This window comes from Aegilops tauschii, chromosome 7, assembly GCF_002575655.3.
Source record: "Aegilops tauschii subsp. strangulata cultivar AL8/78 chromosome 7, Aet v6.0, whole genome shotgun sequence".
Lineage (NCBI taxonomy): Eukaryota > Viridiplantae > Streptophyta > Magnoliopsida > Poales > Poaceae > Aegilops > Aegilops tauschii.
Window position 1 is genome coordinate 88,588,902 of NC_053041.3, and position 23,736 is coordinate 88,612,637.

Genomic DNA, 23,736 nt, shown 5'->3' on the forward strand with positions numbered 1-23,736 from the left:
GCTGCACACACCATAGGAAGTAAGGGCCTCTCGAGCACCGTCCCCCAATTCTATCCATCTACGGACGCGTCACGGATAAGGGAGCCGTCCATGCAATGCTATACCTCAAATGCCCGCTTCTATTAACTTAAAAAAATAGCATTCCACCAAATCTTGCAGTTTTGATCTATGAAGTGCGCAATTGCATGAACATAGTACACATTCTTCCGCCGAACAACATGACCATAGAAAAATCACTTTCTGCCAAACAATGGCACGAGAAATAAAATTAAAGAAAAGAAAACGCATCTTTGCGCCAAACTAATGGCATGCTAGCCGCATCCTTCCGCCAAAAACTACAAGTGAACGCATGAAAAAAAGAAATGATTAGCGGCTTCCGCCAAATTTCAAACATGCTAGCACCATCCTTCCGCGAGACGTCACGCTAATCACCTTCCACCAAAGGCTAATAGCAGCGCAACAGTCTTCTGTCATTCGAACGAAGAGGAAAGGGGTATGTGATGGCTTTTAATTAGTTAGACGGATGTCCGGACTTCCACAAATTTTTCTCGGGTTGCTTCCGGTTTGTGGGGACATGCGGACTGGTCCGAAGGTGCGGACGTTGGAGACACCATGCTTGATGACAAAAGAAAAGACGTCAAGGCACCGTGATTCGTGCATTTGCGGGCGTTTTCTGCAAGCCGTCGATGAGCAGCATGGTGAACTGTAAAATCTAAAATGATTGTGAAAATTGTACATGGGTGCTTAAAAATCCCGATGCCCACTCAATGATGAGAGTGCGGTTGTACGTCCGTGATATGCCCACACGTCCTTCCACAACCCATCCACGTCTGCCGTGAGGCGACCGCTCGATCGAACAATACGCAGCACCGTACGTGATCGACCAAGACAGAAGAGACACCCGTTGTCCCTTGCATTTTGGAACCGTGTGCTTGTTGGGTACCGGGTGCACATACGTACCTACTCCGCCGGGCCGTCGCCGTCGGCGTATCTCGGTTCTCGGAAGCCGTCGCCGTCGATGTATCTCGGTTCTCGGAAGCCATGGCCGTCGCCATCGGGGTTACGTGAAATCCCTTTCCATTTCCACCGTTGCATCAGCGCTTACGCACGCACATGCATGCATGCGTGCCCAGGGCCGGAAGGCCCCTCCTTCCTGTGATCGGCAAGCCACTGATCCTATCATCAAGCATGTGGTCACGGATCCTGAGCTGTGTCCACCCCTCACACACGTAGGTCTACCCCGGCTGTTTCGGTTGACGTGGCCATGGCCCGATCGTCGCTGCAAGTTGCAACTTGCATGGAGGTAAAAGTGGAAGCGAAATGTAATCGGGGGCTCCGATCCCCCTGTCCAAATGAGTGCTAGCTAGACCGGCTGGCTCAGCCTGGGCAATCGGGATGCGATCCGCTGATGTCTCAGCCTTTGATCAATCACGCGCGCTCAAAAGCTAGCTATCCTGGTATTCGACTCGATTTGATTTTAACCAATCTGCCTCGGAGTAGTCCACTTCACGCTGCCGCTGGGCGTAAAAAGCAGCGCAGGGTCAACAACCAACGTTAACATCAGATTAAACGCCACAGGATCCTGTCATTCTTCGGCGAGTCCGGCTCGGGTTACTCTCAGCGATTTCTTCTTTTTCTTATTACGCGCGCGGGGTTCACGTGGTTGTTGAGCCGACGACGACTGTCGTAAGTGCAGCTAAGTGCGTCGCCGCTAGCAATGGTAGCTTTCAGGTTTTAATTTCGTGGCACGCTTCGTCCATGATGATTTGATATTTAGTGTCGCATTTTCCTTTTGATGTGGGGATTGAAGCTGCTAGGAGATGTCATCCAGAAATACTCCCTCCTTTTTGGTTTATTGGGTTTATCTCACTTTCATAGTTTTTCTATGTTATAAGTCTTATTTTCACTTCTATCCACCACAAGTTCACGTTTCATGGTGCGTTAAATTGATGCATGCAAAGATTAAAAGAAAACCAACCAATGCATGTAACTATTCCTACTCATTTAGTGGTCATCCATGCATCCACCGTAATTAATGCAGATTAAAATTTGAGTAATTTTATAACCTACGAGACACATTCCTCCCCCCCAATCTACCTTGGTTGATGAGATTTTAGATTTAAACCCTATAAGGCTGGCCATAGTAGTGGTATGTTAGTTGGTATCATACACTCGGGAATAGCAAACATGCTGATATGGCACATAAGTAAAGAAGAGAGAGGGGTTAGAGTAACAACATAGGTAGTGTTAAATGCTATCCTACTTTGTGACATGCATGACAATAAATATGATCGTCTGTGATACTACTTTATGATACCATGCACTATGAAGGTAGTATCATACGCTAGTATCATGTGCATGATACTAGTATATGATACTCCTCACTATGAGTAGACTAAACCAGAAAGGAGGGAGTACCCCAATAATTTTTGAAAACGGAGAAGTGGCCACGAGAGCAGTGGCAGAGCTTGATGAAGATTCTTGAAGGGGCTTACCATAGTTGAGGGGGCGAAGAAGATAAATTATATGCATGAACTCTGAGAAATAGTTGATATTCAAACCCAAACATTACGGGTTATTTTTCTAAAGTGTGTGTGTGGGGGGGGGGGGGGGGGGCAATGGCCCCCTTTGACCCTCATGAAGCTCCGCCACTGCCCGAGATGGAGATGTCATCTACTGATTCCTCTGGATCGCAAACAAAAAGGAAAAAAGTAATAACAGCCACAGTCGGAAATAGATAGGCGATTGTGGTCACTTGGTCGGAAATCGACATGAGGACAAACGCGCTCTTGTGATCGCTATCTATGATCGATGTAGTCATGAAGGCCTGTTCCAATGCAAAGGTGCTTAAATGAGGTGCTAAATGCATTAAATAGATTAGCAACTCAGGTCTCCAATGCATAGTTGCTTAGTTTTTTTCTTTTGGCTAAGCTTCATTCATTTAACGAGTTGTAGACTCAGAACTATGTTTCCATCTAGGTACGCATGTTTAGCACCGTTTATTCCTGTGATCATCAAACTACTCTCTCTTCTTCAATTAAGTTGTCACATTAGATTTTAGACCTATATGACATTCTTAGCACTCGTACACGATGGAACATTGGGAAGGACCTTATTTGACCTCGTCATGGCTCACGACACATCACATAGCTGCATACAGTCGACACGACTAGGTGCTATTTTTATCACAGCTAAATGTTTGAAGCCATCGGCGTGGGCGAGCCAGGTTGCGTTGCGTGAAAACCTCTCCCTTTTCACCATTGCGTCGCCGCTTACGTACGAAAATGCATGCATGCGCGCCCAGGGTCGGAACCCGGAAGGTCCCTCCTTCCTGTTGTGATGATGACATAGTCAGCGTGTGGCCAGGGATGGCTAAGCTGTGTCCGCGGCGGTCCGCCTCTCACATTGTTGCAAGGAGGTCGGTCGTCAGGCAGCGCGTCCGATAAGATACGGAGAAGGAAGCGAAATGCAAATCGGCGCCGAGCTCCCCCTGTGTGTCCTCTTCCACGCCAAGTAAAGCTGGAGTGTAGAACGGTTCGATGCTGTAGCTTTCCGGGTCCAAGCGTAGCAAAATCGACCATTTTAACCGCGAAGCCAAGTTAAAAGTGCTGAACGGTTCAATGCTGTAGCTTTCCAGGTCCAAGCGCAGCAAAATCGACCGTTTTAACATGGAGCAGGCACTTGTTCGGCTGTTCGTCATCACGGCTCCAGCGCTTCTCCGAGCTCGCAATCTTTTTCGACAAGAAAATATGAGCTGTGTCATATCAGCAGGAGAAACGAAATCATGCAAGCCTCGTGCTTGCGTGCGCGCCGGTTTCTGCGAAGCCGTCCTCCTCGGAGCATCTCCAGCCGCGCCCCCAATAGGCCCCCCAGGCGATTTTTCAGCGCCGGCGCAAAAAAAAGCCCAGTCGCGCCCCAGGACGACGAAAAGCGCCGGTTCGGCTCTTTTTTCCGCCAGGCGGCCGCAGGCCGAACCCGGCGCGCTGGGGGGCGCTTGGGGGCTCCGGCGCAAGGGAAAAGCGCGGCTGGCCCACGCCGTCAGGTGAAAAGTCAAGATTTTCTTCCCCGACTCGCCTCCCACCCCCCGCGCTCTCGGCCGCCACTAGGTATATCCCGGCGCCGCCCCGCCGCCCTTCACCGGTAGATAGCCATTCCCCGCCGGAAAAATAGCAGAGGTTCGCCGCGGCAGCCCCTCCGACACCAGCTGAGCGTTTCCGGCCGCCGTTTCCGGCCGCGGAGGGGCAGTTTAGCGGCGGGTGCACGCCCACCGCGCGCAAGGTGTTCGGCGATTTGCCTGCCTCGGTGATGGACTCGGATGACGAGGAAGTGCTCGCCGCGCTGCTGGAGGAGGAATCCGAGGCCGACGTCCAGGAAGAAGAGCATCTCATGGTGCTCGCCGCCCTCGCCCAGCTGCTGGCGAGCAATGAAAAGCCCCGGCAAGGTGGCTCGGTGCCGGGGCGGGTGAAAGCAAAGAACCGGCATCGTCTCGAAGGCTACTGCATGCTCTACTCCGACTACTTCGCCGATGCTCCACTTCACGGCGACATAACATTTCGGCGCCGTTATCGGATGAGCAGAAAGCTTTTCCTCAGAATTGTGAATTTCATCCGGCAGTTCAACAACTACTTCAAATGCAAGATGGATTGCACCGGCAAACTTGGATTCACCTCCATCCTGAAATGCACGACAGCGATGAGGATGCTTGCATACAGAGCTCCCGGTGACTCACAGGACGACTATGGGCGCATGGCCGAGTCCACCAGCATAGAGTGTTTCTACAAGTTCTGTCGGGCAGTGGTGGCAGTGTTTGGACCGCAATACTTGAGAACACCCAATGCGGAAGACACTGCTCGGATCCTAGCACAGAATGCAGCAAGAGGATTTTCTGGGATGCTTGGAAGCATCGACTGCATGCATTGGAAATGGAAGAATTGCCCATTTGCTTGGCAGGGGATGTACAAAGGCGCCAAAGGCGGTTGCAGTGTGGTACTTGAGGCGGTGGCCACACAGGACCTCTGGATTTGGCACTCCTTCTTTGGTATGCCAGGAACTCACAATGACATCAACGTGCTGCAGTGCTCTCCTGTCTTTGCCAAGCTTGTTGAAGGTCATTCTCCTCCGGTGAACTTCGAGATCAATGGGCGGCACTACAACAAGGGGTACTATCTAGCTGATGGCATCTATCCGAGATGGTCGACATTTGTGAAGACCATCAAAAATCCTGTGCCTGGAGGCAAGAACGCCTGGTTTGCGAAGATTCAGGAGGCTTGCAGGAAGGATGTCGAGCGGGCATTTGGTGTGCTCCAATCTCGATTTGTTGTTGTCCGATACCCCGCTCAGACCTGGTCGAAAGATCAAATGTGGGAGATCATGACCTGCTGTGTCATCTTGCACAACATGATCATTGAGAGCGAGCAGGAAGAGCCAGTGTTTGACACTGAACCATACCACAGGCAGGGTCCTCTTGCCCAAGTTGATCACCAGCTACCGGCAACCTGGACTGCCTACCTCAGTATGCGTCAGGAGATCCGAGACCCACAGGTGCATCATCAACTGCAGCAAGATCTGATAGAGCACCTATGAAGGCTCAAGGGCGACACCGGGCGCAACGTGTGATGAAATATGAGTTTTTATTTGTTGAACTATATAATTTGTATTAAACTATTTGTTGTTGAACTATTTTGTTGAAGTATTTGAATTTTATGCGCTGAAATATGTGATAAAAATATTTATGTTGATAATTGAACGCCGAGCCACGGCGAACCACGCCGAATATGGGCCTATTCTCACCCGTATGAGCCTTTTTCACCGAAATGGGGCTTCAAAAGTAGGCCAAAATCGGCGACTGGGGACGACGACTGAGCGCAAAATCGCCCCCAGCGCCGAACGAATCGCCGGCTCGTCCACAGGAGACGATTTTTATGCGTCCTGGAAAGGCCAACGGCTGGAGATGCTGCAACGATCGCGCGGTCGACGTACGAATGAAGCAAGCACAAAGAGCCAAGAGGCTTCGCTCATCGATGACACCGTACCGATGAACGGCTAATGGAGGATTATTAAACTATGCTTACCTACTATAACTAGCAAACGAGCGGTTGTGAGCGAGTGCTAGCTAGAACGTAGCTAATACGTAAGGGTTGACTTGGTAGCACGACTTTTAAGTAACAAAGACAATGATTGAATTAGGTTTTAAAACTTAACGAGCTTCATGAACAATATAATGAGTTTCACGAGCAGCTCGTTAATACAACTAGCCTAGATCATTTTCTTCTCGACACTTCCCCAGAAGCGCCTCCAAGACGACTAGGGTTTTCCCACCTCTCAATCTACCTCGTCGTTTGTGGCCTTAAGGTCATGGAGGCGTGGTGGATCTCCGCCCTTGCCTACAGGAGGACTCCTGCTTCGTCCTTGGGTATTTAATAGAGCCTGTTTAGCGTTTGTGTCCTAAGCGGAAAGTTGAGGCGGTGACGGCTTCTTGAAGATGAAATAAGGCTCTTCACACCTAGCCCCCGTCCGGAGGTTAGTCCAACATTGTTGGAGGGCATATGAAGGTGTGTCTCCTACGGATCTCGTGGGATTCGGTCAATATTTGTCTTCGGTGGATTTGCTTGAATTCAGTCTTCGTTCGTTCGCGTTTGTGTGACTATAGGTTAAATCTTTTTGGTCTACACTTTTCTTCATCGCCAAAGGTTGTTTTTCTAATCTGCTGGTCCTTTGGAATCTTAGCATGACAACTTACTGATTGTTTACTATAACATGATTTGCCCGGCAACAGTGAAGAAGGGCGATGACGGCGGCATGTCTTCGACTCGTTCTAGTGATTTTTAGTTGTTGTTAGGTGGTCTACTAAAATGAATGTATTTTTTGTTATTTTGATTTTCTTTATACTGCCATGATATGAATATATAAAAAATCCACCCATATGGTGTCATATGGTGACTCTGCTAATGTCACTTTTTTACACAGTATAACACAGACGTTCATACATACACGCCCCTATGGATGCACGCACGCAGTAGCGGCGGCAGGAAAACTCAACGCCCCAGGCAGCCTTTGGGGCCACTGTAGCACTGTAGCTACAGTAGTGCTACAGTATCCAAAGGAAATACATCTCACGACCGGCCCAGGCAGCGCCCCGGGCTGCCTAGGGCCTGTCTCCGCCACTGCACGCACACACATCCTATCTCCATGAGTACCTTTTCGAGACTGAACCTGCACATCATGTTGAGATTTACGAAGTCATCATAGATGCCTCCGTAGTCGACGGAAACGCCTCCTACCATTCAACGAACATCACCCACTAGTAGAAAACAGGGCTTTGGTCACAGGGCAATATTCACATTAGTCCCGGTTCAGTCACGAACCGGGACTAATGTGAGCATTGGTCCCGGTTCGTGCGGCTAAGGCATTAGTCCCGGTTCACCTGGGCCCTTTAGTCCCGGTTGGTGCCACGAACCGGGACTAAAGAGTGCGATGCCCATTAGTACCGGTTGGTGGCACCAACCGGGACTAAAGGTTGGACCTTTAGTCCCGGTTGGTGCCACCAACCGGTACTAATGGGCTTTGAGGCATTAGTACCGGTTCATGGCACGAACCGGTACTAAAGGACCCATTTTCAAACTCTATCCCCCCCCCCCGACCGCCTTTTCAGTTTTCGTAAAAACAAAAGAAAATGATGGAAATGTCAAAAAAATAAAATAAAATAAGTTTCCCATGTGATATGTGGTCTAGTTGTTGGGAAAATTTACAAATATGAATTTCGACTTTATTTGCAAAATCTCTCTGGAATTTGTAAAATGGGCATAACTTTTGCATACGAACTCGGATTAAAAAGTTTTTTATATGAAAAATCATCTACTCGAAAAGTTACATCCGAATTTAAACGGGGGAACCCTGTTAAACATTTTCAAAATCCTCAAAAACCTAACAGAAAAAAAGTTACGGGGCTTTCAAGATCTAGAGGCAAAAAAATTCAAAAAATTTCAAACTTACTAGTAACAGAAAAAAAAATATAGTTTCAAATTTTATATTTGGAAAAAATATGGTCAAACTGTGGTCAAACAATGGTCAAACTAATTATTCTAGAATATTAGTGTTACTAAATAATTATTTCAGTTTTTTTGAATTTTGGTCAAATCTGGTCAAACTGTGGTCAAACAATGGTCAAACTAATTATTCAAGAAATATTAGTGTTACTAAATAATAATTGTTTTTTAAAACAATAGTTTCAAACTCAAACAGTGAAATGTGTCACTTCATGCTCAAGCTAAATTCCTGAGGGTTAATAGGATTGACATCTTACTATTGTCAGGAAAACAACAAGTGCAGACTTGGAAACGAGGGAGAATAGAACCCGGAAGTTAAGTGTGCTCAGGCTGGTGGAGTGGGAGGATGGGTGACCGTTCGGGAAGTTAGATGATTTGGAATGATGAGGGGTGATTAGAGATTAGAGGATAAATTGAGCAGTGATGAGGGGTGGTGATTAGAGATTAAAAAAATTCAGAAATTTGAAAATAAAAAAATTCAAATTTTTTTTTAAAAAAATTTCATAAAATTTCCTTTAGTCCCGGTTGGTGTTACCAACCGGGACTAAAGGTGGAGCTCCACGTGGCCGCGGCCTTTAGTCCCGGTTCGTGTAATAACCGGGACTAAAGGGGGAGGCATTAGTAACGACCCTTTAGTCCCGGTTCAAAAACCGGGACTAAAGGCCCTTACCAACCGGGCCAAAAGCCCCTTTTTCTACTAGTGAACTTAAACCCTGAAATAAATCTAAAAATATGAGCACCAATGCCAAGTCTAGCACTTGAATTCTAATGGTTGTTTCCACGATAAAGAATGTAAGAGCATCTACAACCGGACCCCCAAACGTCTCATCTTACAGTCTGGTCACAGTTCAAACACAAAAAAGAAAAAGAAAAAAGGTCACCCAACTGGACCCCCCACACACACACTTTGTCTTCATGTGACCGGGTTGTCTGCAAATTCCCATATCACATTAAATATGGGGAGGATATGGGAATGCCTGGGCAGCCCTCCACTATGATGCGGCCCACCGCGGATCACTTTTTTTGTCTTTATTCTTTCCTTTCTCTTTCTCTCGTTATCCCCATCTTGCATGAATGCATAAATGGAGGCTCAAAAGGAACGTGCCCGGTCATTGACGATCCGAACACGTCTACATATGTTTAGACTCGAAACTAGCCAATACTGGTTGTAAATGCTCTAAGCATCTGAGCTAGCCTCAGTTCAGGCGTTTCATGGCAATCAAAAAACAATCCGCGGATGAGTGATGTCTTCACTTTCGATCAATCACGCGGCTATGGCGGGGCCCCGGGAGGTGCAAACTTAAGTAGGGAAGAGGGGAAAGAGGACTTTCTCACCGACGGACGAGCCAGGGGTGGACAAAGAGAGCGCCTGGGTGCGCCCGCGTCCTGTTCGTTTGGACGCAAACACGGCCCAAATTTGAGTTAGAAATTGGTCGACGACGCACAAAAAACTTGTGTTGATCTGCGATTTGTGTCTGTTTCGGCTCAATCGGATCAAATGGGGTCCTGCGTCGGAGTTGGCCTAATCATCTGAGCTAGCCTCGGTTCGCGCGCTATACGAGCGATCATAAGCAATCCGCCGATGAGTGATGTCTTCACTGTTGATGAAATCACGCGAGTGCGCGCGGTCAGAGCGTGCGTATCGACAAGACGAGCAGAGGACAAGCAAACAATATCAATATGGCCCGGGTCCAATCCACCTGGATGCGCCGTGGCCGTATCCGATGTACCTGCGCACGCACCTGCTCCCCGTTGGATGGACGCGCAACAGCGACGTACTCCTAGATCTCGTCCGATCCCGCCGGCGAAGCGATGCTCATCAGCGGTTTCGCTTTGGACGATGGATCCGGACATACGCGCGCGCCACGCCGGTCGAGCTGACGGCCCTTGTCAGCTGGCGCTTCTTTTCGAAAAGACAAGAAAAGGGTCAGCCTCGTCACTTCAGCAAAAGAGTTTGAAAACTGGCTGGGGTTTCTGACTGAGCTTCTCCACTCGATCTCCGGGCGGATGGGTGTGGTGTGGTGTGGTGGGTGTGGCGGGCGCCGATGGTTGGTGCGTGCGTGTGGATGGCTCGGCTCAAGCGCTGTGGACCGTGTGTTACGCTGACCGTCCACATAAATTAGCTGATTGTAAGCACGGGCGGGGGCGGAGCCCTCCTGTCCTGTAAGTAGGAGTATATATCTACTGATCGTCCAAAAGTCACGCTACCGTATGCCAGGCAGGCAGATATGGCTAGCCAGGGCCAAGCCAGCAGCGCCTCCACATGAATGAGCTGATTAAGCACGCGCGGGGCCTCCGCTATATACTCGCCACCCGATCGACCGCAAGCACACAAGCAAAGAAAGAACCCGGAGGAGCTCAAGCTGTGCGGAGCGCCGTCGTCGTCGAGTGGAGGTGGAGCGCGCCATGAGAGGGGACGGGGAGGCGGAGGAGGCGTCGGCGCCGCTGCTGGTGCCGGCCGCCAAGGGTACTGGGCAGGGGCGGGTGGCGCGGGAGTGGTGGGAGGAGTCGAAGCGGCTGTGGCGGATCGTGGGGCCGGCCATCTTCCAGCGGGTGGCGCTGTACGGGATCAACGTCGTCTCGCAGGCCTTCATCGGACACATCGGCGACCTCGAGCTCGCCGCCTTCTCCATCGCCTCCACCGTCATCGGCGGATTCAACTTCGGATTCCTGGTAAGCATGCAACCAACCACAAACCTTCAATCCGGGTACTCCTGTATTTGCTAGCCGCGTCTCCTTGCTCGAGCCCAGCAAACGTCTTAATCTGGAGCACGTACCACCTATGGATTCGCCTCTTGTGCACTCTGCACTGGAGATCGGTCGAAAGATTGTAGTACTATTAGTTATCAGGAGATCTTATTAATTAGATCAGAAGCATATATAATCGATCCCAACAGCAACAGGCTCGTTCCAAAGAGACAAAGACAGGATCGACTAGACTAAACCAGGAATGCGACGGCATTTTGCAGGTTACCAAATTGGTTTGAAACTTTGAAGCAGTCGACATGCCTTGCAGTGCGGCGTGAACTAGCGCAGGTTGGTCAACGCTAACGCCGAAAACGCGCGCGCGTATCCTATCAACACGCCCCAGCTCGCGCGTGTGTTTCTGTGTGTGTGTTTTTGTGGGGAATCCCCAGCTCGTGTTAATCTGGATAGCTTGAGTAGTAGTACATGCTCCGTCTTCATTTCCCATGCGCGCGCGCGGGCCATGCGCTTGTTGGGCCGACGACTGTCGGCTGACGAACAGCAGGGGTGCAGCTGCATCGCGGCCAGTAGCAGCAGCTTTCAGATCTTCATTTCGTTTCGCAGGGGTTGTGTGCCTCATGAGCAGGAGCAATAGTACTGTTTTGATCTCGATGTGCGGATTGTGTGCTGTCTAGGTAAGAAATGAGTCCGCCGCCCCCACGCTCCTGCGACGCGCCGCCCCGGCGCTCGCAGCCACCCAAAGCGCCGCCGACGTGAACCCTCCGGATGCACCGCGCTCTCCTCCAACGCCGTCCTTCCTGCCTGGATTCGCTCAGGCCAAGTACGGGCAGGACGAGCTGGTGCTTGCCCTCTTCCCGCAGCTGGCACAGAGGAGGCCAGATCTGGCTCCGCCGCTCCTTGGCCCTGCTGCGTCCGTCTCCCCCGCCGTCCCGGATTCGCAGCCGGTTGCAGATCCTGCTGCGCTGGATTTGGGGAACCGCAGAGTCAAGTTCGCCTTCAATGTGACCCTGCTGGAGGCCACTCCGCCCGAGCCCATTCATGGCGCTCACCGGCCCTGCATCAAATCAGCGGCAAATCGCTCCTTCAATGGGCTTCCCGCATCGAGCCCTGCGCTGCATGCGCCGATCGCGGCCTCCGCGCCAAGCATTGAAGAGGCAGGCTGCAGTGATGAGGGCTGGCAGTTGGTGCGTCCGCCGTTCTGGTGGAGGAGAAGCCCTGCGTCCAACCACCAGCATTCAAGAAGAAGGCCACCTGCTCCCTTTTACTCCCCAGGCGCTGGCTTCGTCAAGTTGAAACACAGAGTATGCCATCGATGCTTAGACAAAGGGCATTGTAAGGCCAGCTGCCGCAACTCGCTCAGGTGTCTCCGCTGTCGGCGGTGTGGGCACCGGGCGCGCTCCTGCTTCAGTCCTCGCTCTGTCTCCACATCAAGCTGCTCCGGCTACAGCTCTGCGTCAAGCTCGCCTGTGACCAGCCCAAGCTCCTCCGGCTACAGCCCTGCACCAACCTCCCCAAACTACTCTGCATCAAGCTCCAGCTACACTTCCACAAGCCAAGACAGGATGCCGCGCATCAGAGATCCTTCTCTTCGCCCGGAGGAGCACCACGCTGTGGTCATCTCCACCCCGGACATGGACGCGCAGGCCGCTGGTCTGGCCAGCCTCGCGGCGTTCGTCTGGCTAGGCGCCAACCGTCCGCGGTCAGCGCTGAGGAGATGAGGAGTGCCATCGCAGCTCACTTCCACATTGACCGCAACTGCTTCAGAGTGGTGCCGCATTACCCAGAAGACTTCCTGGTCAGGTTCGACTACCCCCATCACCAGGACCTGGTCACCGCGGTCCCAGGGAGGTTCTCCAGTGACGGCCTCGACATCCATGCGGCCAAGTGGAGGCTCAATGCCCATGCCGACGTCGTTGACGCCTTCCATCACGTCCACCTCTGCGTCGAGAATGTCCCCCTCAACTCCTGGAATGACGCCGTCGCTCAGCAGGTCTTTGGTCCCAACACCTTCCTCCACTACTTCGACATCGCCACTGTCCAGCGAGAGGACGCCTCTGCGCTCAGTCTTTGGGCGTGGTCGGCCAACCCTTCGGCCATCCCCAAGGTGGTCCATCTCACCGTGGGAGCGAGCCAACCTGGTGGAGTCCTCGTCGGCCCGTCGGGGGCTACTGGGCGTCAAGGCCTTCGCCGCCGCGTCCTGGTGCACCTTGACAGGCACGAGGACTTCACCCCCGACGCCAACGGCAATGTCCCCCGGCGGCCACACTACTCCAACAAGTTTGATTGGCGATATGGTAGGGTCGACGGAGAGAGGAGCCCTCATGACCGCCATGAGCCAGATCGCCGCCGTCGTGATGATAGAGACCGACATGATGATGACGACGACCGTCGTGGGCGCCGTCACGGCCAGGAGGGCAGGAGAGCCTCTTGGCGCGAGCGCATCTTCCGTAGCCGCTCCAGGGCTCCTGACAGGCGCCATGACGACGATCGCAACGACTTCAGGCGCGATGACCGGCGTGACTCGCGTCGTGACGACCGTGGCGACGGCAGAAGGCGTGGAGCGGAGCTCGAGCTGCCTGACGCTCGTTGCATTGATGCTACAAGGGTGCAGCGCCTGCCTGATGGCTCTGTCATCCCGGCCTCTGGGAGGCGTCCTCGTCACCGCTCGGCTGACAGCGCTTCTGGAGGCAGCCAACTGGGCCATCGCTTTGGCAGCCGTGGCGCTCACTTCCTCCTTCGCCGCGCACCACTTCCTCGGACGTCCTTTTCGTCCTGGCTGCACAAGGCGACGTCCTGCTTTGGGGCACAAGTGCAGCCCTCTTTGACTCTTCAAGATCATGCAGAAACAAGTCAGCCTGAGGAACGCACACACCCTGAAGAGCAGATTCCAGCAACGCCTGCTCACATGCCTCGTCTTGTGCAGATGGCCTCCTCTCAGTCTACTGCTGATCTGGGAGGAGGGGCTACTGACGAGCCACCCTTGTGCTCCCCTGGCACGCCTCTGTTTGTGCCGGTGCAGCCGGCTATCCTGCCTGATCCGGGCTCTCCACCACCCAGACCGCTAAGCAGGAGGAGGAAGACCTTGGCTGGGGTCATTGGTTTTGACCTGAGCCGACGGAGCCCACGCATCCGGGACAAGAACAGGGCAATGCCTATTGCCCAGTTGGCGGAAAAGCTCCTCTGTGAGAGGATGGGCATAGTTGGCGAAGGGGAGGCGATCACAGAGGAGGCTAGCTATTGGTCGTTTTGTGGCAATGTTCAAGGGTCAGCTGCCTGACTTGGCTATTGCAGGGCTTCGAGCTTTGTTCAAGATGGACTGTGACCTTGCAACGGCGGTGAAAGATGCTCTGTTGCTGCATGGAGGCGAGGGCGCGGTGGAGATGACACCTGCGGCTGCCGAGTCTGGGCTGGAGTAGACTGGAGCTCCACGTTATGATTAGTTGATGTAGCTAGTTTCCTATGTTAGTGAAAATCATCTATGTCCTAGGCCTGTTTGTAGCTGCTGTTGCTGGCTACCACCCCAATGTGCCCTGGCAGCTGTTTATGTAATGTGCTGAATGATGCTATGCACCTCCTGATGTTACCTAGTTTGCTCAATGACTAGTCTAAATTTAAGTGTGCTTAATTGGAATGTACGTGGCCTGAACTGCCCCAATAGAAGAACCACTGTGAATGCCACCATTGCAGCTTCAACATGTCACTTGGCTTGCCTCCAGGAATCAAAGCTTGAAGATGTGGATGCCTACACTGCTGCTTTTCTTGGCGGATATAGACTGAAAGGTTTTGCTCAGCGCCCTGCTGTTGGAACGCGGGGTGGAATCCTACTTCTCTGGAATGAAGATCATGTCCGCGTTGAAAGTGTCCAGTATGGCAGACTACACCCTCTCGGCCACTGTCACTATCATCAGCTCCAATATTTCTTTCAAGCTAACCTCCGTCTACGGCCCAACTAGAAACAACCTAAAAGAGGCATTCTTCCAGGAAATGAAGGACCAAAAGCCAGCAAATAATGTGAGGTGGCTCGTCACCGGCGATTTTAACCAAATCTACAGGGCTAGAGATAAGAATCGTCCAAATGCTAACTGTGGCCGAATTGTACGATTCTGCAACACCCTCAACTTCTGCGAGCTCAAGGAAATCCACATCCAAAATAGAAAATACACCTGGAGTAAAGCAACCCGACAATGTCCAAACTAGATGGGTTCTTCTGTAATGAGGAATGGGATATCACTTTCGATAAACACATCCTCCACGCCCTGTCATCCTCACTTTCGGATCACTGCCCTCTACTCCTCGCCAATGAAGATGGGCCTCGGCGGCCGCGGACTTTCAGATTTGAAATTTTTTGGACCAACATGGCAGGATTTCAGCAGGTCGTCCAGGAGGCGTGGAATGAGACGTCCGCACACAATGAGCCATACCAAAGACTGTTCCACAAGCTAAAGAAGACAAGTCAGAAGCTTCGCTCCTGGAGCAAAAGCCTTTTCTCTAATGCCAAAGTCCAGCTACATATGGCTCTGGAGGTCATCCTAAGACTTGATGAGGCCCAGGACCTTCGAGCTCTTAGTCCAACGGAGTTGGATCTTCGGAAGCGACTCAAGAAAAAAGTAGTGGGCCATGCGGTGATGGAACGTGCGCGGAAAAGGCAGACCTCGAGGATCACCGACATAAAAGAGGGAGACGCGAATACCCGTTATTTTCACCACGCCGGTCATACGTGCGCGCGCGCGCCACGCCGGTCGAGCTGACGGCCCTTGTCAGCTGGCGCTTCTTTTCGAAAAGACAAGAAAAGGGACAGCCTCGTCACTTCAGCAAAAGAGTTTGAAAACTGGCTGGGGTTTCTGACTGAGCTTCTCCACTCGATCTCCGGGCGGATGGGCACCGATGGTTGGTGCGTACGTGTGGATGGCTCGGCTCAAGCGCTGTGGACCGTGTGTTACGCTGACCCTCCACATAAATGAGCTGATTGTAAGCACGGGCGGGGGCGGAGCCCTCCTGTCCTGTAAGTAGGAGTATATATCTACTGATCGTCCAAAAGTCACGCTACCGTATGCCAGGCAGGCAGATATGGCTAGCCAGGGCCAAGCCAGCAGCGTCTCCACATAAATGAGCTGATTAAGCACGCGCGGGGCCTCCGCTATATACTCGCCACCCGATCGACCGCAAACACACAAGGAAAAGACCACCAGAAAGAACCCGGAGGAGCTCGCCGCGAGAGCTAGCGCGCCATGAGAGGGGACGGGGAGGAGGAGGAGGCGTCGGCGCCGCTGCTGGTGCCGGCCAAGGGGGACGGGCCGGGGCGGGGCGCGCGGGTGGCGCGGGAGTGGTGGGAGGAGTCGAAGCGGCTGTGGCGGATCGTGGGGCCGGCCATCTTCCAGCGGGTGGCGCTGTACGGGATCAACGTCGTCTCGCAGGCCTTCATCGGCCACATCGGCGACCTCGAGCTCGCCGCCTTCTCCATCGCCTCCACCGTCATCGCCGGATTCAACTTCGGGTTCCTGGTAAGCATGTTAACCACAACCAAGCACAAACCTTCGATCCCGAGCACTTCTGTATTTGCTAGCCGCGTCTCCTTGCTCGAGCCCAGCAAACGTCTTAATCTGGAGCACGTACCATCGATGGTTTGAAACTTTGAACCAGTTGACATGCCTTGCAGTGCGGCGTGAACTAGTGCAGGTTGGTCAACGTTAATCGCAGAAAACGCGCGCGCGTATCCTATCAACACGCCCCAGCTCGCGTGGGTGTCTGTGCGCGTGTTTTGTGGGAAATCCCCAGCTCGTGTTAATCTGGATAGCTTGAGTACATGCTCCGTCTTCATTTCCCATACGCGCGCGGTTGTTGGGCCGACGACTGTCGGCTGACGAACAACAGGGCAACACCTGCACCGCGGCTACGAGCAGCTTTCAGACCTTCATTTCGTTTAGCAGGGGCACGATGCCTCATGACTCATGAGCAGCAGTACTGTGTTTTTTAGGGAGACGGCACGGGCTTCGCCGTTCATGATATGTCGCATTTGAAATCATTTTGCGTGGATTGTAGTAGCTGTCTGCGGACACGGACGGCCAGGAGTTGTCGTCCGGATTTCACACTGCAGAAAACTAGTCGACTCTGCAGTCTACACCGCGCGCGGCGTAAAGTAGTGCCGGGTCAACTTTAACGCCGAAAACGCCACCGTATCTTATGATTAGGTCCGGCACGTGTCACTCTGAATAATAATAATAATAGTACTACAAACATGCCGACCACTATCCCATTTCCCCTACGCGCGCTGATCGAGTTCTTCCTGCTAAGCAAACCACATGCATGGAAGGCCTTCATTCATGGCGCAGCTGCCTGCGTAAACTAGTGCGGCCGGGTCAACCAGCTTGACGCCACGCCACGGCATCTTATCACTAGTCTGAGCAATTTCTTTTCCGATGCGCGCGCGCGCGGATCATGCGGTTGTTGGGCTGACGACTGTCCGTTGGTGCAGCTAGCTACCTCCGTCGACGCAAGCAAGCAGTGGCCTTTCAGATTTTAATTCCGTGGGCTTGCTTCGTGATTTGATATTCGAAATAAATGAAACGATGAGTAAGATCTTGCGTAGAAGCACAATCGATCACACTCATTCCGGAAAAGACAAGGGGACAGGATCGAGTAGAAAACCACGAACGTGACGGCATTCGTTTGTTGTTTTTTCTTTTCTTTTTGCGAGGACATTCGTTTGTTGGTTGCCAAATTGGTTTGGGCTTTGGGCTTTGAACCAGTCGACCTTGCTTGCACTCCGGCGTAAACTAGCGCAGGGTCGTCAACGCTAACGATGGGAACTCGCCGTATCTTATCATCAATCACGTCCAGCTCGTGACGCCTTGAGTAATACTCCCTTCATCTCAAATTACTTGTCGCATAATTGGATTTATCCATTCTTGCGACAAGTATTTCCGGACGAATGGAGTACTATACACATACGTGCCGGCCACCATCCCCCTTCTCCTGCTCGCGGGGATCATGTCATGTGGTTGCTGTCGGTACAGCTACACCTAGCGTACTACAAGTAGCTTTCAGATTTTAATTTCGTACTTAAGTTGGTATACCTCACGAGCAGCATTGTTTTTAGAGGGGAACACTTCACTATAATCTTATATGTTGATAGTTTTTCCTATGGTCATAGTCAAGCTTTGCTACATTTGAGTTAAGACAAATCTTATATGCGGGCTAAAAAGAAACAATTTTGCTAAATCTCAGTCGATCTAGGCTAAGTCTCAGTCAACGCTATATTCGTGAGATCTTACATTGAGATCTATACCAAAAAAAGTTAGCTTTTTCTTTCTTACGTATTATATGACTTGACTAAGACTTTATTAAGTCTCAGAGACCTAGCCACACCTAAAAAGAAATGAACTTGGCAGGAGAGACTGCACTACTTTCAGCTCTCTTTGGACTGGAACAGAAAAAAAAGAAGGAAAACCAACAACCAATAATATTCAGAGATGTGTCCCTCTTTCGCAAGACAGAGGGAAGAGGAACCGTGTCCTGGTTGAGCACATGTCAAATTCATTGCTGGATCCGGTCGGCCGCTAGCAGCCGCACCGCACACTGTATCTTGTGCAGTTTTGTGCGTACGTACGCCTGCCGCTGCTGACGCCGTCACGCACCGGCCCCTGACACCAATCAGGTCTACTGCATTGTGGTGGCCAGTCCGTCATGGCTCACGGCATCATATGGCCATCGTACCATCAGTAGCACGAGTAGAACTATTTCGTCACAGTGAAAATGTTTGGTACTAGTAAACAGAAAAGGAAATCTTCAGGCTATGGCGAAAAACGGTGCAGTATTACCTCCGTTCTTGTTTATTGGTTCTCCTTATAGTTTGAGTCGAACTTTAATGTTTGATTTAACTATCAAAAAATAAGTTATATACCTTAAAAATAGTATCATTAAAATACGAATCCACCAATGCAAGTTTCGTGACATATAATTTATAGTTTGTTAGTCAAATCTACAGTCAAAGTTAGATACAAAATACAAAAGGGCCAAATAAACCCAGACCGAGTTGTATTTGTGATCACTGGTGTCCATCAATGGTAGTTTCATGAATTTTCTTCTACTGCTGGTAACAAACAGCTGGGCATGGCGAGCGCGCTGGAGACGCTGTGCGGGCAGGCGTTCGGGGCGAAGAAGCACCACATGTTGGGCATCTACCTGCAGCGCTCGTGGATCGTGCTCTTCCTCTTCGCATTAGCGCTCACGCCCACCTACGTCTTCACCGAGGACCTGCTGCTCCTTCTCGGGCAGACACCGGAGCTGTCCCGCCTGGCGGGCAAGATGAGCGTGTGGCTCATCCCTCAGCACTTCGCCATGGCCATGCTGCTCCCGCTCACCCGCTTCCTGCAGAGCCAGCTCAAGAACTGGGTCACCGCCGCCACCGCCGGGGCCACCCTCGCGCTGCACGTCCTTGTCACCTACCTCCTCGTCACCCGCTTCCATCTCGGCTACGCCGGGGTGGTCGTCGCCGCCGACGTCGCCTGGTGGGTCGTCGTCCTGGGGCAGTTCTTCTACGTTGTCTGCGGCGGCTGCCCGCTCTCGTGGAGGGGCTTCTCCGTGGAGGCCTTCGCCGACTTCTGGGACTTCATCAAGCTCTCCACGGCCTCCGGCGTCATGCTATGGTAAGTCTTTTTGTCACAGTTTTTACAACAGTGCACGTACTCCCTCCGTTTTTATTTACTTCGTATATTAGAGTTGACTGAAGTCAAACTTTGTAAAGTTTGACCAAATTTATAAAAAAAGAATATAAATATATAGAATAACAAATCTATATGATGTGAAAGTACATTTAACAACGAATCTAATGGCATTGATTTGTTATTGTATATGTTAATATTTTTGTCTATAAACTTTGTCAAAGTTTGTAAAGCTTGACTTTGACCAAAACTAATATACGGAGTAAATAAAAACGGAGGGAGTACTAATTCGTAGAGTATAACGAAGAAGTGTATACATTCTAGGCCCTGATTCTTTGACATTTCTTTGCCAATCCGCAGCATGGAGAACTGGTACTATAGGGTGCTTGTTTTGCTTACCGGGTACCTGCCCAACGCTGAGATCGCCGTGGACGCCCTCTCCATATGCTTGACGATCAACGGATGGGAGATGATGATCCCCCTAGGGTTCCTGGCAGCAACTGGGTACGTGTACTCACACCGAGTTTACACTTTACACGACTATGCATTGTCTAACAAGTGGCGACTTTCTGCCGAAAATGGCAGGGTGCGGGTGGCAAACGAGCTCGGCGCGGGCAGCGGCAAGGGCGCGCGCTTCTCCATCGTCGTCTCCATCACCACCTCCGTGGTGATCGGGCTCGTCTTCTGGTGCCTCATCCTCACCTACAACGACCAGATCGCGCTCCTCTTCTCGTCGGGGAAGGCCGTGCTCGACGCCGTGCACAACCTCTCCATGCTGCTAGCCTTCACCATCCTCCTCAACAGCGTGCAGCCCGTCCTCTCAGGTATACATACATTTCCTTCTATAGCTCGATCGATCGAGAAATGCCACTGAAGCTCTACACGCTTGTGTGGCATTGTATTCTAACTGTGGGTGGTTGCATTGCATTGCAGGTGTAGCTATTGGTTCTGGATGGCAAGCACTGGTCGCCTATGTCAACATCGGATCCTACTACCTGGTCGGGGTGCCGATCGGGATCATACTGGGCTGGCCACTCGGCTTCGGAGTTCGGGTAGGGAATGGATCATCAGAAGGCCAGAGAAACATAAATGAAGAGAAGAAAGTTTGCATCTTCTGATCATGCATGACTAAATTTTGCAGGGAATTTGGTCTGGGTTGATTGGCGGGACTGCTGTTCAGACACTGGTGTTAGTCTACCTCACCATGAGATGTGATTGGGACGATGAGGTACGTGAGAGCTCGATCATCTTTTCCCATATGCTTTGTTTATCTTGTCATAAGATTCAGCAGTTTATTCTCTTATTTTCGGTTATCAAATTTTGTTGTTGGGATTTTTGAGCTCATTGCTTGTGTGGTTGCAGGCCAAGACCACCAGTGCACGAATGAGAAAATGGGCCAGCACAAAATGAAAGCTACTCGACAATATTGTTGTCAACTTTCAGCTCCCTTTGACACAGGGGAAAAGGAGCTCAGCGGCAGAAGGATCAGAAGTAAACGATCAGAATATGGGACGGAGGAAGTAGTTAGTTCAGAAGAAAATGTGGGCGTGTATTTCACTAGGGAGCACGCAGGCGGCCTGTTTCTCAAGATATCCGCTGGTCAAGAAAATTCAGTGCGCTATTAGAGAGCTCAAATCTATGTATTTCTACGATATCCAAATGCATAGTACGGAGAGAAAAAGGAGGAATGTGCTAGAAATTCAAATTCCACCGATGAAAGCAAAACATCGAGATCGTTGATTTGATGGACCTTGTCTAGTATAATCCTTAAGATGTACATAACTGTACCTGGCATGACCTGTTTTCTGCACGATTCACCCGATCAGATTATAACCGCTAGATTTTCGTAACCTTTTTTTTTGCGAGAAAATTTTCGATCTATTCATCTTCGATCATGGTTGTACAACGAATACCAGAAATAATAGAAATTACATCCAGATCCGTAGACCACCTAGCGACGACTACCAACACTGAAGCGAGCCGAAGGCGCGCCGCCGTCATCGCCCCTCCATCGCCGGAGTCGGGCACAACTTGTTGTAGTAGACAGTCGGGAAGTCGTCGTGCTCCACACGCCCACCAACGATGCTAGACGCACCGCCGGAACAGGGGCTGGACGGCGAGACCTTTATTCCATCTTCAGGGAGCCGCCACCGTCTCGTCTTCCTGAGCAGGACACAAACCCTAGCAAAACTAAAAGAAACGGCTTCTCGTTTTTAGATTTTCGTAACCTTGTGCAAACAAATCACATCCAAGAAAAAATATGCAAAAAAAATTGAGAGCAAAAAATGCAATTTTTATCTAACATTTTTGCCATTCAACTTCTCCACCAGAATTGTGCAGATTTTCCCTTTCTGGTTGTCCTTTTTTTTTTATTGATTTTACACACTATTGTTTGTGGGTCTTTTTTCTGGGAGAAACTTTTAATATATTATCTTTAATCATGGCAGTACAACGAATACCAAAAAAAAAAATACATCTAGATTCTGTTGGGGAACGTAGTAATTTCAAAAAAAATCCTACGCACACGCAAGATCATGGTGATGCATAGCAACGAGAGGGGAGAGTGTTGTCCACGTACCCTTGTAGACCGAAAGCGGAAGCGTTAGCACAACGCGGTTGATGTAGTCGTACGTCTTCACGATCCGACCGATCCAAGTACCGAACGCATGGCACCTCCGAGTTCAGCACACATTCAGCTCGATGACGTCGCACGAACTCCGATCCAGCAGAGCTTCGAGGGAGAGTTCCGTCAGCACGACGGCGTGATGACGGTGATGATGATGCTACCGGCGCAGGGCTTCGCCTAAGCACCGCTACGATATGACGAGGTGGATTATGGTGGAGGGGGGCACCGCACACGGCTAAGAACAATGTCAACTTGTGTGTTCTAGGGTGCCCCTACCCCCGTATATAAAGGAGCAAGGGGGGAGGCCGGCCGGCCCCTGTAGGGCGCGCCAGGAGGAGGAGTCCTCCTCCTAGTAGGAGTAGGACTCCCCTTTCCTACTCCTACTAGGAGGAGGAAAGGAAGGAGGAGAGGGAGAAGGAAGGAGAGGGAGGAAAAGGAGGAAAGGGGGGCCGCCCCCCTAGTCCAATTCGGTTTGGGCTGGGGGGGGCGCCCTGCCTCCTCTCTTCCACCACTTGGCCCATGAGGCCCATTACTTCTTCATCGTATTCCCGTAACTCCCCGGTACCCCGAAAAATACCTGAATCACTCGGAATCTTTCTGATGTCCGAATATAATCGTCCAATATATCGATCTTTACGTCTTGACCATTTCGAGACTCCTCGTCATGTCCCCGATCTCATCCATGGCTCCGAACTACCTTCGGTACATCAAATCACATAAACTCATAATACCGATCGTCACAGAACTTTAAGCGTGCGGACCCTACGGGTTCGAGAACTATGTAGACATGACCGAGACACGTCTCCGGTCAATAACCAATAGCGGAACCTGGATGCTCATATTGGCTCCCACATATTCTACGAAGATCTTTATCGGTCAAACCGCATAACAACATATGTTGTTCCCTTTGTCGTCGATATGTTACTTGCCCGAGATTCGATCGTCGGTATCTCAATACCTAGCTCAATCTCGTTACCGGCAAGTCTCTTTACTCGTTCTGTAATACATCATCCCGCAACTAGCTCATTAGTTACAATGCTTGCAAGGCTTATAGTGATGTGCGTTACCGAGTGGGCCCAAAGATACCTCTCCGACAATCGGAGTGACAAATCCTAATCTCAAAATACGCCAACTCAACAAGTACCTTTGGAGACACCTGTAGAGCACCTTTGTAATCACCCAGTTACGTTGTGACGTTTGGTAGCACACAAAGTGTTCCTCCGGTAAATGGGAGTTGCATAATCTCATAGTCATAGGAACATGTATAAGTCATGAAGAAAGCAATAGCAACACACTAAACGATCAAGTGCTAAGCTAACGGAATGGGTCAAGTCAATCACATCATTCTCCTAATGATGTGATCCCGTTAATCAAATGATAACTCATGTCTATGGCTAGGAAACTCAACCATCTTTGATCAACGAGCTAGTCAAGTAGAGGCATACTAGTGACACTATGTTTGTCTATGTATTCACACATGTATTATGTTTCCGGTTAATACAATTCTAGTATGAATAATTAACATTTATCATGATATAAGGAAATATAAACAACAACTTTATTATTGCCTCTAGGGCATATTTCCTTTAGTCTCCCACTTGCACTAGAGTCAATAATCTAGTTCACATCTTTATGTGATTAGTTCACATCTTTATGTGATTAGTTCACATCTACATGTGACTAATACCCAAAGGGTTTA

General features: G+C 50.7%; 1 protein-coding gene across 4 annotated transcripts; it reads left to right on the forward strand.

Moving 5' to 3' along the window:
* The first annotated feature begins 10,186 nt into the window (after positions 1 to 10,186).
* Positions 10,187 to 21,156, forward strand: LOC109778891 (protein DETOXIFICATION 27). 4 transcript variants are annotated; one of them, XM_020337476.4, is made up of 7 exons: positions 10,187 to 10,718; positions 18,855 to 19,396; positions 19,772 to 19,915; positions 19,997 to 20,235; positions 20,345 to 20,463; positions 20,553 to 20,639; positions 20,774 to 21,156. In XM_020337476.4, exons 1-7 carry the CDS (start codon positions 10,452 to 10,454, stop codon positions 20,819 to 20,821), a joined length of 1,446 nt encoding a protein of 481 aa, XP_020193065.1. In that variant the 5' UTR covers positions 10,187 to 10,451; the 3' UTR covers positions 20,822 to 21,156. The 4 variants fall into 4 exon arrangements, with proteins under 4 accessions (XP_020193065.1, XP_073361822.1, XP_020193064.1 ...); XM_020337475.4 differs by lacking the exon at positions 10,187 to 10,718 and adding an exon at positions 14,917 to 16,252; XM_073505721.1 differs by having other exon boundaries at positions 10,193 to 10,718; positions 19,772 to 20,235.
* Positions 21,157 to 23,736: the final 2,580 nt, after the last annotated feature.

Excerpts from the sequence above, each read along its gene's own strand:
- LOC109778891 (XM_073505720.1), top strand. The coding sequence starts at position 15,980 with ATGAGAGGGGACGGGGAGGAGGAGGAGGCGTCGGCGCCGCTGCTGGTG. Across the intron at positions 16,253-18,854 it reads GATTCAACTTCGGGTTCCTG|CTGGGCATGGCGAGCGCGCT; the intron begins GTAAGCATGTTA and ends GGTAACAAACAG. Across the intron at positions 20,236-20,344 it reads CGTGCAGCCCGTCCTCTCAG|GTGTAGCTATTGGTTCTGGA; the intron begins GTATACATACAT and ends ATTGCATTGCAG.